This window comes from Lissotriton helveticus, chromosome 10 (genome assembly GCF_964261635.1).
Source record: "Lissotriton helveticus chromosome 10, aLisHel1.1, whole genome shotgun sequence".
Classification (NCBI taxonomy): Eukaryota; Metazoa; Chordata; class Amphibia; order Caudata; family Salamandridae; genus Lissotriton; species Lissotriton helveticus.
Genome location: NC_136071.1, coordinates 7,283,013 through 7,299,731, shown reverse-complemented (window position 1 = coordinate 7,299,731; position 16,719 = coordinate 7,283,013). Strand labels below are relative to the sequence as shown.

At 47.7% G+C, this 16,719-nt stretch overlaps 1 protein-coding gene across 1 annotated transcript in view; it reads right to left on the bottom strand.

Annotated features, from left to right (window-relative positions):
- Nucleotides 1-1,029: 1,029 nt before the first annotated feature.
- GPKOW (G-patch domain and KOW motifs) overlaps nt 1,030-16,719 on the bottom strand; it is a 76,971-nt gene continuing 61,281 nt past the window's right edge. The window contains exons 9-11 of the mRNA XM_078664525.1: nt 7,996-8,065; nt 5,597-5,682; nt 1,030-1,479 (exon numbers count right to left, since the gene is read on the bottom strand). Coding sequence (XP_078520651.1) covers nt 1,351-1,479; nt 5,597-5,682; nt 7,996-8,065 — 285 coding nt within the window. The 3' untranslated portion in view covers nt 1,030-1,350. The remainder of the gene's footprint in view (nt 1,480-5,596; nt 5,683-7,995; nt 8,066-16,719) is intronic.

Below are 16,719 nucleotides of genomic sequence, written 5' to 3'. Positions count from 1 at the left end.
AGTATTCTGTTTTCAGATTATGCACTTAGACCTTTCTTCTATGGCCCATTAAATATAAATTAGGTGGCATTAACGTCAGGTGTGGATTAAGAGTCATTTCGTATTGTGGGTTTGACAACTGCGTTTGTACGCAAGGAACAGTGTAAATGTTGAATGTTTTGTGAGGATGAAAGGCGGAGCCAGAACACCGGGATGTTTTACATTCTAAGAATGTGCATGCATTTCACCAACAAACACAGGATATGTGCCCATGAATGGTACTTTCTTGGACGTCGTGGTACAGTGGATTTAATGGTTTCTCTCTTTGATTACAAAATACCGCCTTTCAGATCGGAATGTTGCGGTGCCCTGCACATGCCACACGAAAGGCATCGGGGCAGGATGGCAACATCCAGCGGGTCCCCTTCACCCCATCAGGAGGACCCAAGCCAGTGTCACTCTACCCGGAGGCAGCGCCAAACCAGTGCCAGGCCCCGGCAGGAACCTCTACCCCAGGGTCTGACCCAACACAAAGCTGGCATGTGTCATCACATGCAGGTATGGCTCTCATTCCTCTCTGCAGCACTCCGCACTTACACAAGTGTGTCACAATATCAACAAACTGTCCACACACCGGCCCACCCAGACCAGCCTTGACGCTGTATCCTGTCACACGAGCGCTTTGGGGCATGTCAGGGGAGATGTACAAACGCTACTGCAATCAAATAGAATATGAACCGCACAGGGCGGCAACAGAAAAATACGATTCAAACTTATTAACTAAAAAAAAAGAAAGGAAATGAATTCAGGTGACTGAAAGAAGCTTCCTCCTGGCTCTCCGCGTCACTCACGGGAGGCTTAGGTTTCCCTCTGGGCTGGTGAGGCTCCTCGTGGCTCTGGAGATGCGGGTCATTCGTTGGTCACATTGCGTCCAGCGCATGCCTTGCTTGAACAATCGTCTGAACTCCACATAGATACACCTCCCTGTCCTCCAGCAACACTTGACACACCCAAGCCCCCTCCCTCCTTCTCAAAGACACTCAAGTCCAGAAAGGTAGGAAAAGGTTTTTATTTACAGCATAAAAATAAATAAGCCCCTGCGGGGATCTGGTGTGTTCAGTACAGGTTATCACACATGGTCTTCAGAGAGTCACTGGGCCACATACCCTCGTGGTCAGCCAAGAGCAGGGTGGTGGGGGGCAGGAAAGGGGCGCCCGTGCTCCAAGCAAAGGAGGAGAGAAGGACCAGCCTACAAACTTTGCCCTTAAAACCCAACCTTGGGTACGATTTCTGCTCAGCAATAGTTCTGAGAGTCCAGCAGCGACCTCACCCTCAGGAAGGTCTTCGGACTGATCTTAGTCATGGTGGCACTCAGTCCTGGGTCTCACCCACGTAGTGACAGATGGCATCAAAGTCTAGTTTCAGGACGTTCACCTCATCCCGCAGAAGCTGCACCAGAGCTCGACTTTTCTCTTTATCCTTGCGGAGGATCCGCCCGACCTGCAAGGGAGGCAGAGGTTTGGTCACCACCAGCACATTTCACAAAAGCATTCCAATAACTCATACACTGCCCCCCTACCATCAGTCCACACCTTCCAAGCGTGGACCCTTGAAGACACCTGCACAATGCATGGTCACATTGGATCCCACCCAGCAGCCATTTCAGGTGAATGGTAAGATTTAACCCACACAAGACCCCTCCCCCACACCGACGAGTGTCCCTTCTTAGGGGCCACGCGACTCCTCTCTGAGCACCTGCAGCTTCCGCTGCCAACTGTGACTGCACTCCGGCATCATGAAACCTATCGGGAATATACACGAAGATAAACTCAGTCGTAAATCTAAATTAATGACCAAATGTAAGTTACGCCAGCTAGGAATTCACAAAGGGATTCGGGGCAAGCATATGCCCAAATATTAGCATGGAGACGCCTTCGCAAGTGCGCAGGTCTCTGCACCTGTAAATACCACTCAAGGCGTGGGACCAAGGCGTTCCGAGGCGTTCTATGCGGTGGTTAATCTTGGAAGCTTGCAATCGTTCACAAACACACGCTGAGGGCCGCAATCTCCTGTTCAAACCTCTTTTCAGCCTGGAAAGGGCAGGATCTTTACTCGACTGGCATAGATACCCTTTCCTGAGTGGAAAGGAGAATGAAACATCCTCGGATCTGGAGTGAGTGTACAGGAATAGTTTTCTCGACAGGGAAAAATAATTACCAGTGGAGAAAAACCAAACAAAACGTGTATTGACCCAAGGGATCCAAATAAGTCTAAAAATCTACACTTGGAGCAGCTTTTCTTGGGGATTCCTGAACATTTTTGTGAATTCCAAAAAGTAGTAAATCCACACTCAGACGTTGATGTAAATCTCTGAAGGTAGACGTCCTACTTTTTTTGCGAATCGGTACCTGTGAGCCCAAGGACACACGAGTTGAGAACGCCAAGGACCCATGTAGATACACCTGGCTAGCATGAAGTTGTCCCAATCTATTGGAGGTATCCTCAGGGTCCATGATGAGTGCTCGTCCAAAATTTTAGGACCACCGTTAGTAATTTACAAAGCACAGGCGAGAGGGGGGGGCGCTCCGTGGGGTTGAACTCTGGGGCCATGCTAACGCCACGACGCTCTCCATTACGGAGAATAGTTTTATTAGGCGTCTAATGAGACTCCCACAGAGCACTCCCCTGATTCCACTTCGGCTTGACCTGGGGTTGGTTCCGCTACATGAAGTCATCCCTAATCGACCTCTATTTTATTGGAGGAGGCTTTGGGCAACAGCCAAGCTCTCTAGCTACCGGGAGGAATTAACTTACCTTCTGACGCTGAGAGGTGTGGGAAAAATCCCTTGGTTTAAGCACGTAAAACAGCTTTGCCAAGACCTGGGGAGGGGGGACTTGTGGCTTACTCCGGAATCTTCCTCCCTCTCGATACATAGGAAATTACTGGCTAAAGTGCTTAACCAATTCCATTTGGACCAGTTGGTAGTGAAACCATCCCTTGGTAGGCTCACAAGAAGTTTTTTTAGCAATAAAGGATGTGTACCTTTTTGAGAAATTCTTGGATAACATCCAGCCCCCTCTGGCGAAGAAACTATACGTCCAATTTAGGCATGGTTGCCTTCCCGTGAGGGCTGTAACAAATAAGTGGTCTATGGCTCAACACGCATTAAGCCTATGCCCGGGGTGCGAACAGGCCGAAGAGACAGATCTGCACGTTCTGACGTTCTGCCCCCTGCACTCCCGGGCTAGAGCAAAATGGATCGTGCGGCTATGTAAGTCTAAGGGTTTTAGGGACTATAGAGAGGTGTTTAGATTGCTAAAATATGATTCTTCTGCTTTGGTTGTGTTCCCGACCTCTAGATACCTGTTTTCGATGTGGTGTACTAGAGGAGCCAAAATTAAACCGCATCGTGCCCTAATTGATTTTACACCCCCTTGAATTTACTTGGGATCTGTAACACACAATTACCCATATTATGTCTGTATTTAACCATCTGTTTTAATTGTTCATGCTTTTATATACATATATATATTTTTTTACTTTTATATTGTATATAATGTTTTTAATGTTGGCCAAACTGTAAATTTACCAATGTGTTCTGCTTTTATGGTTTTCAACCGACAATAAAGCTTTTTGACTGACTGATACACCTGGGGAGCCTGGCGCCTATCTTGAGGTAATACTCTCCTTCCATTGGCTGATCTTAGACAGGGAAGCCAGGGTCCAAGCATCAGTGGCCATGGAAGAGGGCTCAGCTCACCCAGATCAGAGTTTGCCTTGTTCTTTAAAGTCTCTGACATTTTCACATCTTTTCTGCATTAACAGATCAGAAACGTACTGCTCGCATGATTGAAAATGTGCCTTTTCACTGTAAGCGGATTGTTCTCGTCTTAAGTCTTAGTATCCTGGTCATTGCTTAATCTGCAGCTGCCGCATCTGTACAGCATTCTGCGGCCCTGGACTCCTGGTCCACGCTTTAGAAAACCACGTAAGTAAAATCAGAGAGGACTACAGCTTTCTTAACACCACAAAGGATGTTTGCAGCTGCCATTTTGACTTACAAGCAGTCTTCAAATCCCCCTCATAACACCAGGCAAAAGCTTCAACCAAAACCAAACAAGGTCATGGACGAAGGGTCTGCACCCTGGCTACACATCAGACGGTGGTCTGCAGTGATGCACTGGCGAGAAACTGGGCCTGTTCCTGGGCTTCGTAAAACTCTTGCCTGTACCCAGTCGTCCTTTGTTTCTGAAATGGATTCAGGATTCCTTGGTCCTAGGATCTGTCTCCTTTCTGCCTGTTCTCCTGCCCTGTGATATCAGTTCTCAGTTGCCTCAAGTGTGGAAGTGAAGCTCCTGTATGGATCACTAAAGACTCCACTCCGCTGTCGCTAATAGAAGGTTCTCAGTGCAGGAGAGGACACATGTGCAGCACGTCTCACTGGTTGGTGTGACCTCTCCGCCTGTACTACAGCGGATCCACTCTGGATCACTGAAGACTCCACTCCGTTGACACTCATAGAAGGTCCTAAGTGCAGGAGATGCACACATGCAGCCTTCTCACTGGCTGGTGTGACCTCTCTGCCTGGCCATTAGGCGGATACTTTCCCTGCTCTTGGTTTATGATCACTGCTGTCCATCTGGGGAGGGTCAGGTGGGTGCCATCATCACCCCAGAGTCCCCTCTGCCAGCAATGGTGAATGGAAGGTGGCGTCTCTGGGACCAGCGGGGACAGAGTACAAAGCCAACACTGTGGTGAGAACAAATGCAGGCAAGAGCCATTCATCCCCCGTTGAGGCCTCTAGTCCAGCGAGTGGGCGCAGGACACACCCACCAGCTACACTGGATACTAAGTTTGCCTATCGGAATAGGGCTTTCAGGGTAGCACTAGACACCCACAAATAGGACTGCCTGAGACTGGCTCCCAGGAGATGCAGCTTTCGGCTTCAAATGCTGATGTTGCTCGCGGTAGCCATACGTCCCGTGCTGTTCTGATGACCTGGACCGTGGAGCTTCAGATTCATGCAGCCTCCTCCACGGTGACTGGAGTATTATCTCTCATCCTGACACATCCCGGGCTCACTCTGGCCTCTGTTTTGACCAACTTTCACCAAACTATTTGCTAGCCAGCATGGAACTTCCTCTCATATTTTTTTACTGGGTCTCAAAACTTAAATCTTTATAAGGTCAAAGATACCCCCAGAGTCCTTTTCTGAGAGTACTCCTTCAACACCTAAAAGGTTGCTCTGTCCCCTGCAGCTCTACTTCCTCGTATTAGGATTTGGACATTATGAAAACCATCCTGTTTGTGGAAACATTCTACTCAAAGCTATCGTAATATTGGTCTTTGAATACGTTTTGCCCCTTACTTAAATGCTTAGTAACTATTTGTTTTTATAACAATAAATTGTGTTGTGCAGCACTTTGAGGCCTTTTTGATTTTACTCAAGCCTCATTAAAACAAAATAAAATTGCCAAAAATGATCACATCTTCTAGAGACCAAGCTGTGTTGTTTGTGCCCTCCGCCCCCCTCACTGCCAACTACAAGTCTAATCACATGACCCCAAAACACTCCACCCACCTGACCACTGTGTGGCCCCAAAACACTCCACCCACCTGACCACTGTGTGGCCCCAGCACCACCATGACGAAATCCTCCTCCGCCTTCGGGATGAGGGTCTCCAGCATGGACTCCTTGATTCCTGTGAGACAAAGAACACATTCTGCATTAGGAGGAAATATTCCTGCAGACACGATAGAAGCACGAAAGAGAAAGGGGGGGGGGGGGCGCGCTGGACCCGAGGGGAGAAGAGAATGTGGGAGATAAAACAGCAAGCACAGAAAGGGCGAGACCGACAAGGAAAGATCAGATAAATGAGAGGGAACAAGCGAGGAAGAGGCAGAAAGAGGGACCTTAGAAGAAGGGAGCATAGAGAGAGTCAGTCCAGCTACCAGGTGTATGTGAGACCCAAGGGATAGGAGCACAACTTGCCAAGTAACAAACTGTCTTTTATTTGGAAACCGAGGAGCCAGGTACTTCTGCAAGCTTGACTTTCAGGGGTAGCAATAAAACAGTGAGGGCCTGCTCTTAGAGCGTGGTGTGGGGAAGAGCGCCTGGTTCAGCTAGCACATTACTCTCGATATATACACCATCTCCTACCACTGTTACTCATTTTGTATATACTATTATAGTAACACTTTTACAACATTTGTGTCTTCTAGCACTTCTGTGCACTTCAACCCTGGACACAGTCGAAACGTGGTAGCCTGATCTGCAACCAAAGCGCGTTGTTGTGTTAACGTGACCAGCGATACACAGTTCAGTACATCGGATGCTTGCACGTTTTTTTGCCCGGCTGCGTTGAAAGTGACCACACTGCAACGTCTCATGGTACTTAGCAGTCAGGGGCTGAGAATGGAGAACAAGGGGCAGCGATGGTGGCGGAGGGACAAGGGCCCTGACGCTTGGGCTGATGTCGGTTGAGGAGGAAATGCGGTGATGTAGGGTTGAGATTTAAGAGCGCTCTTGCAGGGGGCAGTGCCACATGCAGACGGGGCGCACGAGCGAGATAAGAGTACAAGACATACAGTCCTTATCCTGTACTTACAGGGAACAACGATGGGTGCGTTGGCACACAGACCTGTGTGCAGAGGCGGCGAGCCCTCACAGGCTGGCATGCTCAGCAGTTGCAGGTCTCCTCTCAGCAGTCTCAGACTCCAGACGGCAAAGCGCTGATTTGTGCTCAGGTACTGGGAAAGGCAGTTTGCCTCCAATCAAATGGCCACTTTGATGCAAGTTGGCCCAAGCTTTCGGACACAACCAATTCTAATGTAAATTTTTTTCTGGTTCTGCCACATATAAACACTTCCCACATGGATCAAAACAAAGACAGCATCCTTCCAACCACACATCCTACACAGTGTAGCGTGCTACCCGGGTAGGAAAGCACTTCAGCCCTCCACACAAATGCTACAATACACTATAATACATCATTCCTTGGCAATCAGCTACAGGAGGAGTGTTTCTTCATAGTTGTGGATTGCAGTGCAGCGACCCCTGCATCGTCCGTTTCTATAGATGGGGCCCCGGCTCCTACAAGAGAGAGGATGTGGGGATCGGTAGCGAGCCCGTATTATGACTGGAGGTGGCCATCCTGAGCCTTCCCTTAGCCACCACCTTTAATTGTTGCCTCTCCCAGACGACAGGATGACCAGCCTGAACCGGCTTGGTCCGGGACAGGTAAACAGGAAGGTTTCTTCCGCCTCCATTCAGGGGATGTGAATTTAAACCCAACCACGTGCATTTGACTTCACAATGCTTTGTACAAGGAGGCGGAGAGCGGAGGGAGCAACAACAAAGTTCACTTCGGGTGGGCAACTATCAGCCAACAGACGCTTCTCCTGCTGTTGGCGACCCTCAGGCACATGATGTAGCGCGCCCCCTTAGGAGTCTCTTGATGCGGGTCTGGAACATGGATCTCCTGACCGGAGAAATGTACTTGATTGTTCAGAATAGGAACATGAGTGAGTTACATGCCCTCTGCACCCATAACTTGACCTTACGTAGTTTTCCCTCTCCCTGCTCGCTTTCCTTCAATGGAGGGGAGAAAGAGGACCGTGGAAAGAGAACACAAGAAGAGGATTAGGAAGAGACCGAGCAGGTGAGGTGGACAGAGACAGAGCAGGTGAGGTGGACAGATGCGAGAGGATGGTAGAAACAACTTGATGCGAGGTAGATGGCAGAATGCCAAAAGATCACACACGGTAACAGGACAGTTTGAGAGGGAACGAGTAACAGAAGTATGATGAAAAGGACAGAGAGAGAAGAGGGAGCAGGAGAGGAGATATACAGCAGGAAACATGAGAAGAGACAGGAATGAACACAGTGTTGGAGAGAAGGAAAGAAGGTTAGGTGGGAGTAGAGAGACAACAGAGAGGGAAGGATTAGATGAGTGGCTGAGTAAGAAGAGAGCAGGGGATAAATATAGAGGCAGGGGACAGACACGGATACAGACCATCGAGAATGCGGCCCTCGTCTGTCCGGCACACGCACACCTCGGGGCTCAGCACATCTTCAATTCTTATCTGTAGCGACAGGAAAAGAAATGTATATATAAGGATGGCATCTTCACGCTGACTCCAGTATTCCTAATCCTGGTGCCGCTCGCAGCCTTTGGGACCCTTCGTGGAACTCAGTTTTTAAATTGAAGGACGCTTTTATTTCCTGCCCTGCACCCTGCTTCCTGAAGATACTAGGACCCAGGATAGAAGCGGACGCTGCCGGGGCCGGGACTGCGAGACCCAGGTTGCTCAGCGCTTCTACAACCCAGCGCACCTGGTGTCTCTTCCCGCCCCCAGCCCTCCGCCCCTTGCTGCTTACTGCATATAAGGCTCGCGGCCCCCGCTCCGCGGGTGCCGCTCGCAGCCTTTGGGACCCTTCGTGGAACTCAGTTTTTAAATTGAAGGACGCTTTTATTTCCTGCCCTGCACCCTGCTTCCTGAAGATACTAGGACCCAGGATAGAAGCGGACGCTGCCGGGGCCGGGACTGCGAGACCCAGGTTGCTTAGCGCTTCTACAACCCAGCGCACCTGGTGTCTCTTCCCGCCCCCAGCCCTCCGCCCCTTGCTGCTTACTGCATATAAGGCTCGCGGCCCCCGCTCCGCGGGTGCCGCTCGCAGCCTTTGGGACCCTTCGTGGAACTCAGTTTTTAAATTGAAGGACGCTTTTATTTCCTGCCCTGCACCCTGCTTCCTGAAGATACTAGGACCCAGGATAGAAGCGGACGCTGCCGGGGCCGGGACTGCGAGACCCAGGTTGCTCAGCGCTTCTACAACCCAGCGCACCTGGTGTCTCTTCCCGCCCCCAGCCCTCCTACTTAAGCTTAGAGGTGACCGCGCACGCGGGACGCGCGCGGGACATAGCCCGGGGCTAAGCCCGGGCAAAGGGCGGGCCCTCTGAGGCCCTCCGAGAGGACTGGACTGGCCATACCCCCTCGTAAATCTTTCCTTATTTTTAAATTGTTTTTATTTGTGATCCCTTTTTGTATTGGATTTTATTGCTTGGCTATTGGTATTACTGTGTTGATTAGTTTATTTTTAAGTTTGATATTACTTATAGGGTTGTTACTTAAGCTACGCTCTTCTATCTTCAATTACAGTATCCTGTGTTAGTTATTGCAGGTGCTATATAATGTCTACAAGGAAAACGAGAAGCCAGGCGGTAGCGGGGATAAAAAATACAAAAACCAAAAAACTTACTAGTACTCTGGATAGTTTTATCCTTCGTACAAACACCCTAATTGATGAGGGTATTATATTGATGGAACGGAGGGTTTCTCAAGATCTGCTCCAGGCTAAAAGGTCATCACTGGGCAATATAGCCATGGCTCGAACTCCGACTAAACAAATGCGTTTATCGGACACGTCCCATTTACCAACTACTCTTATGACCCCTGCATTGCCCACGGTATCTCCATTACCTGTACCCATAATTGAGTCTGTAACTCTTATAACACCTATGGCTACTACAGCTATTATACACTCAGTCCCCCTGGAGTTAGAGGGGCCCTCTATTGTGGGGGAAACACCCTCTCCAATACCATCTGCTACAGAAGGGCTTGGTGTTGTTGTAGTTAGTCAAAATATCCCAGCTAGTATAGGGTATACGGTTGGTGGGGGAAATGGCTTACAGGAGGGAGATTTAAATGTGGATGCTCAAGTAACCTCTGTTAGGCAATCTCGTGCTTCACACCCCCTACCCTTAGAGTTACCAGATGTATCTGTCTCTAATACAAGTCTGGCTAGCATTCTTGATAATGGTAGTCCCGATGAGTCTGGAGAGAGTGAAGAGGATGTGGATGCGCCCTTTTTTGATACCCTAGCAACCCTTATTAGGTCTTTGCTTTCGCCTTTGGAAGCTAGACTACAGGGTATAGAAAACCAACTGGGAATTATATCAAATGACTTAAACTGTAAGGGGGTTAAAGCAAATCAAGGAACTAAGAAGAATACCCCCGGTACAACGGGAAGCCCACAGCCATTAGTTAAGATCCCTCCAATAGTACCCACTCAGCAAACTAAAACTTGTCCAACCGTTACTATGGTGCAGAAGGTTGGTAAAGTGACTACTAATCAAGTTACTGCAGATGGAAATAAACAAACAGTAACTGCCAGCGCAACTGCGTCTGGTATCATTCAGCGCCAACCCGTTGCGAAGACTCCACGGGTACGGCGGAATATTAATCTACCATCTGACGCCTGCCCATTCGTGGTAGTCTTAACAGGCGTCCCTGAGCTCACCACAGATATCCCCGAAACATTCTGGGGGCTTAAAAATAAAGTTTGTCATTGGTTGGACAGAAACCTCCCATCCCCACCCAATATGAATAAGAACATTTTGATGGTAGAGAGAACACCGTGGGTGGGAGAGAAAAAGAAACATCTTAAAGGAGACTGTGTGGTAATTACATTTGAAGACCCTTGTATTGTTGAGTTTATTTGCTCTGGGCCTAGCCGCATTAATGACTCCGAGATTCAAATTAAACCTTTGTCATACTTTTATATGCCCACGGGGAACCATGATAATAGATGGAGCTGGCTAAGACCCACCCCGCACACACAAGGTTGGAGGAGTTTTGAACCCCAGGGAAACCATCGTTTCGACAATTGGGGAAATGTTGGAAAAGGAGATTGGGAAGAAGTACGTAGAGGTAGAGGTAGAACCTACCATGGTGGTAATAGGCCTAAGGAGGGTTGGCTGGGTCCACAGTTGGACTACCCGATTCAATGTTATAATCGGTTCAATGGTCTGGAGGAAGTCGATTGACTTACAAAGCAGCCTATTGATCGATTAAGTAGTAGGGTGGTGCAGTCTTTACCTGGAGATGAAGTTAATATACCGGTAGATAGAGTGGTTATGGTAGGCTCAACCGGTGTTGGTACAGATTGTGTTGCATCAACAGCTATAGTTGGTAGCTGTATGCAAGATATAGTACCCGCAGGCCAATTGGATCCCAAGCCCCCGGGTCCCGTCATTAATATTTTATCATGGAACATTGCAGGTCTAAAGAAAAATCTAGTAAATCCTGATTGGAACAATTTTATTAACACCTTTGATATCTGTATGTTTCAAGAAACGTGGTGCCTATCCCCTGAACATATGAATGGTTATTCTACATTCTATGTTCCAGCTGTCTCACTGGGAAGAGGCCGCCCTTCGGGTGGGTTACAGATTTGGGTGAAAATATCTCTGAATTGCCGTGTTATTTTTAATAAGCCCATTTCTAACGACATCTTGCACATCACTCTAAAGAATAGTATAGGGGGCTACACATATGAAATCTTTTGTGTTTATGCTAGAGGTCTTCAGGGAGGGCTTATTTCCCCGATACTGGAATTATTGGATGTGGAGTTGTCAAAACTCCCGACCAGTGCTAAAGTACTGGTCGGGGGGGATTTCAACTGCACATTCGAACCTTTAGATGTGGAAGAGGTATTGGGTCCGAACGTTGGGGAAGGTAGACAAGGTATACCATTGCTAAATCTTAACCCAATTAAGAAATGGTCTTCAAGAGTTATCCAGCTGAATGCCCTGGTGCTAGATCATAATCTCTGGGCCTTAAATGGTCGTACAAAATCAGATAGCGCAGGTGCTATGACCTTCAATAGGGTGGGATGCCCCTCACGTATCGACTACATCCTTTTAGATGCGCACTCATGGCCCGATGTAATAGACATGGTGGTCAAGGAATCTTCCTATAGTGACCACAACCCCCTATGTATGCAGCTTAGGTGGGTATGTGGCCGTGAACCTAGTCAGGTAACAGAGATGCTAACTAAAGAAATTTTCCCTGTAAATAATAGCAGGAGGTTGAAATGGAATGTAGTCAAATGTGATGAGGGGAAGCTTCAAAATATCATGGATTTAGTATCCAAAGAGATTAGTAGTTTGACTGCTTTGCCCCACTCTGAAGTTAATGTAGTTGGTCCCAGTTTATCGGAATCCTACAGTAACCTAATAAGTGAAATAGGAGCCCATTTTTGTAAAAAGCAACCAGCAAAATCAGGTTTTAAAACCACAAGTAACCCATGGTATACAAGTGATTGTAGAATTAAGAGGAAAGCAATAACTAAAGCAATACAAAGCAAGGATCCTGTGTCCGTTAGGGTTGCCAGGAAAGACTATACAAGAAGTATAAATTCGGCAAAACGAGCCTGGGAGGAAGAGCACTGGCAACAGCTTAAGGAAGCAGCACGTGGGAAAAATGCTGTAATTTTCTGGAAATTAATTAATACCTTAGATAGCAAGGGAGCAGGATTGATTTTAAATCATATAACGGAGCAGGAATGGTACTCCCATTTTTTAAAGCTGTACTGTGATGATAACGTGGATAGCTTGTTACCACAACCAGCTAATATCCATGGAAATATGTTCTGTGAAACTTTGATCCACAATTTAGATCCATTTTCGCAGAAAGAAGTATTAGATGCGATCTCCAAATTACTGCCCGGGAAGGCCCCTGGCCAAGATGGTCTCCCAGGGGATTTGTTAAAACATGATCCACATGTATGGTCCAAGTATATTGTGTATCTGATGAACTTGATCCAGGCTGGCCACCCTGTTCCAGACTCCTGGAAAGGCGCTGAGGTGATAACTATATTTAAAAAGGGCGAAAGGGATGACCCCTCCAATTATAGACCAATAAGTCTGATAGACACCATTCAGAAGGTGGTAGGAAGGGTGATCATAAATCGCACAGAATCTTGGCTCATGGATAATGACATCTTGTCCCATTTTCAGGCCGGGTTCAGAAGCAATATAGGTGCAATAGATCAGGTCTTCAGATTTTGTGCAGTCTGTTGGAAGTCAGTGCTAATTATGAAGGGTAGTCTATACTTGGCCTTTATAGACTTGAAGACAGCATTTGACGTCATCCCACGAACTAAACTGTGGTCGGTCTTATCCGATATGGGATTTCCTAGTTACCTTTTACAATTTATTGTTAAACTTCATGAAGGAAATTATGCCAGGATCCGATGGGGATCTCAGGGCCAATTGACTGAGAAGATACCGGTAAATAGGGGAGTGAGACAGGGGTGTGTGATGGCCCCAACCTTGTTCTCCCCCTTTATTAATGGGGTGGTAGACCATTTGAGGGAGGACCAGGCTGATGCCCCCACCCTTGCGGGCGAGAAAACACCTACTCTCCTCTTTGCCGACGATACTCTTCTCATGTCTAAATCCCCTATGGGTCTGCAGAAACTGCTTGATCGGTTTTGCAGTTTTTGTAAAGAAAGAGGTTTGACAATAAATACCTCTAAAACAAAGTTGATGGTGTTAACATCGAAAAGGCAACATAGGAAGGTTAACCTCTTGTTGAATGGCACCGCGCTGGAGGTGGTACAAGAATTTGACTACCTAGGAGTAAGACTTTGTAACAATCTGAGTTGGTCCGCCCATATCACTAAAATGGTTTTAAATCTAAAAAGGGTGGCAGGAGTGATTCTTAAAAACCAGCGACGTTCTATTAGTAGACCCATAGCCCCTACCCTGGCAGTGTATGAAGGGAAAGCACTGGCGGCGGCAGTTTATGGTTCAGAACTTTGGGGTGCGGAAAATACAAAAGTTTTATCAGTGGCGGAAAATAAGTTTATTAGAGATATGGTTTCGCTACCTTTATCGTCCCCCCTGAAACCTTTATTTTTAGACCTGGGCAAAAAATCAATAGTAGATCTGGTGCAAATTCGCCCCTTGTTATTCTGGGTTCGTCTCAGAAGGACCCCAGAACTCTTTAATTATGCCAAGGTTTTAGATGAGCTTATTGGCCTGAATGTAGCCAACAAAATTAAATGGTTGAATAACCTAAAGAGGCTCGTGAAGTCCATAGGCCTGGAGGAGAGCTGGTCTTCCCAAATGCCACCCCCAAAAACAATTGTAAAAAAACTATATTGGGATTGGGTTGCTGCAAAAGATCTTAGGAACCAAAATTGGGGTAAATTAACCAGCAACTTTCTTGACCATAAGCCCCTTGGAAAATTGGAGCCCTTTTTGGACTTTATCCAGGTCCCCCGAGATAGAACACTGTTTCTGGAATTCAGATACGGTATTTTACCCCTTAACACATTTAAAGAAGGTTGGAAGGGATATAGTGGAACAGGGGTTAAGTGTCCAGGTTGTCCCTGTCCGAAAGAATCATTAGGACACTTCCTTTTTGCTTGTGTAGCCTACAAAAAACCAAGAGATAGGTGGTTAAAACCGGTTTGTAGGAATTTAGGGGTGAGGGAACATAGATTGGCCATGCGTATTTTACAAACAAATGTCATTTCAATGAATATGATTTGTGGGGTGGCTAAATATGTGGCGAATGCTTGGTTCATCAGGTCGAAACTTTTGCCCACTGTCTGAATTATTTTTATGTTAAAATTGTTTTACTGCTGGAATATTTTATTTTTGTGTATAGTTTATTTTTGTTATTGTGTGTTGTACTTTTATGAAACTTGTTTCGAATAAAGTATTTTCGAATTCCTAATCCCAGCTTTGCTCCTATCAACACTGTGTACCAGAACAGTCTATTTCCCCCAATCTGTGCACAGCTGGTGTGTATCTTTGCCTCAGCAGCTGCGCGGACTACTTCGTTCATTTGGTGTGTAGAGCACAAACCATTCATTCCACAATCAATTCAGGGCACTTTTGCAACAAAGAGCTGATGCCCAGGTGTGCCTTGTGGTTCTGGGTGGTGTGGGCAACGGCCATGTTGGTAGAGATTCTGGTATTCTGTATCTGATGGGATATTGGTACAAGTGCCAAACCCTGCTCCCTTCAGGGAAAGAGAGAGAGAGGGGGGGGCTGCTGATGGTAGCCAGTGGATGACCCACTGCTACAAAGGATGCTGCAACAGGGCTGGTGCAGGAAGGGACTTCGGGTATATATTTTACATTCCTGTAGTCAAGTTAGTGTTAGTACAATGTATTTTTATGGAAACAACCATAAAGAAACTAGTTCCCGTTACAATTTAATGTACAATCCCAAAAATACAACTAAGAGGGAAACAAAGTAAGACATCTCTGGAGGGGTGTGGAGATGCCAGCGAAGCGGCTTAGACTGGTGACTTAAAATGTTCATTGTGGAACAAAGGGGAACAGATATTTAGACATGAAAGGGTGAGGTGGGGTTATGATTTGTTACAAAAGGTAGTGGTCAACAGGAGTGTTTTAGTGTACGTAGCAGGTGTGGCTGTCGATACACATGCTCTGCGTACTCCTATCATCTATTGTCGCGCTTGGACATTTGGAAGTTGATTTTCTTTGAAGAAGTCTTTAGAGTCAATGAAAGTATTAAGATGCCTTCCATAGTGGGCAATGTGAACGCAGACAGCAAGACTCACCAGCAGGCTGCCACCGATACCCCGGACATCTTCGGCGAACAAGACCCCTTCGGTGCAGTGGAAGTCAGCCCTGGGGCATTCTGCCGCATCAAGCCGCACCCAGCCCAGAGGCCATATCGTCATGAGCCTCCAACCCAGAGGAAGAAGTGGAGGCTTTGCTGACCTTCAGGACCAGCAGCCCTCGACTGAAGACCACACACAGGGTCACAAGTCGGCAAGAAACCCCCCTCAAAGCCTCATAAGAGGCCTCACAATGAGGCAGAGCACCGCTGCCAAGGGAGTCGAGGATCAAGACACTACCGCCTCCATGGCCTCAGCTGCCTTGAGGCTCCGGTCTACACCAGTTGAAGGCCTTGGATCCAACAAAGCACCCGTCCAAAGATAGTGACCCCTTCCAGCCATGAAGCCCCATGTGGCCTAAAGCCACCGACAAGCCTCAACACCACTCAAAAATGAAAGCACCATCAACGCTGGTGTCCAGGCCCCTGCACTGGCACTGAAAGAACCATCAATGACCGGCTCCGAGGATTCGGAACAGCCTATCCTGAAACGACTCCAAGAGAAGCTCGATGCAAGGCAGAGGTGCCTATTTATCCATCTTCTAATGGAAGATTTCAGCAAAACAACCTCTGCCGAAGCCTGCAGAGAGACTGCCTCAAAAGAAGAGGCTAGCTTTCGAGCAGGAACCCCTATTGGAACCCCCCACTCTGGATCAGATGCCCAGGAGACAGGGGCACCAGCCCTCCAGCTTATGCTCTATCTCCACCTCCTCCACCTCTACCTCCACCTCCTCTACCACCATTGCTGTGCTCACACACAACACCCCCACTGCCTCTGACAGAGCTACCTTAGGAGCCAACAGGCTCTTTCTTCGACCCAGGTAGCCCCTTTGACCCCGCTGATTCCTATAACAGCCCCTTCGAGTCAGGGCCCACAGATGACCCTTGGGACGACTATGATGTAGGTACTCCAGGTGACTGAGACCTCTTCCCCGACCTCATCCGGGCATCTCCCTAAACACTAGATACAGCGGCATACCACGTCATCCAGAGGGCAGACACTTTCACACGGTAGACATGTAACTTCTCCACACAAAAAAAAGAGGATGTCCTAGTTTAAACGCTCTCAGAGTGAACGTGTAGTTCCTGCCCATGCTTAAGGGCATCCTTAAATCCGGCGTTGAAACTTTCAAAGAGCACATCAAGGGAAGGGTATTAACACCCCAGGGAGGAGAAAAAATACAAGCCTTCCCCAGTGACCCTGTCTACATCAGCGGCCATGCCCCTCCGACCCTCTACTCATCCATTCCGCCCAGGAGAAGGGCCTCTGCTCTGGGCCACAAGCGCCGCCCGCTG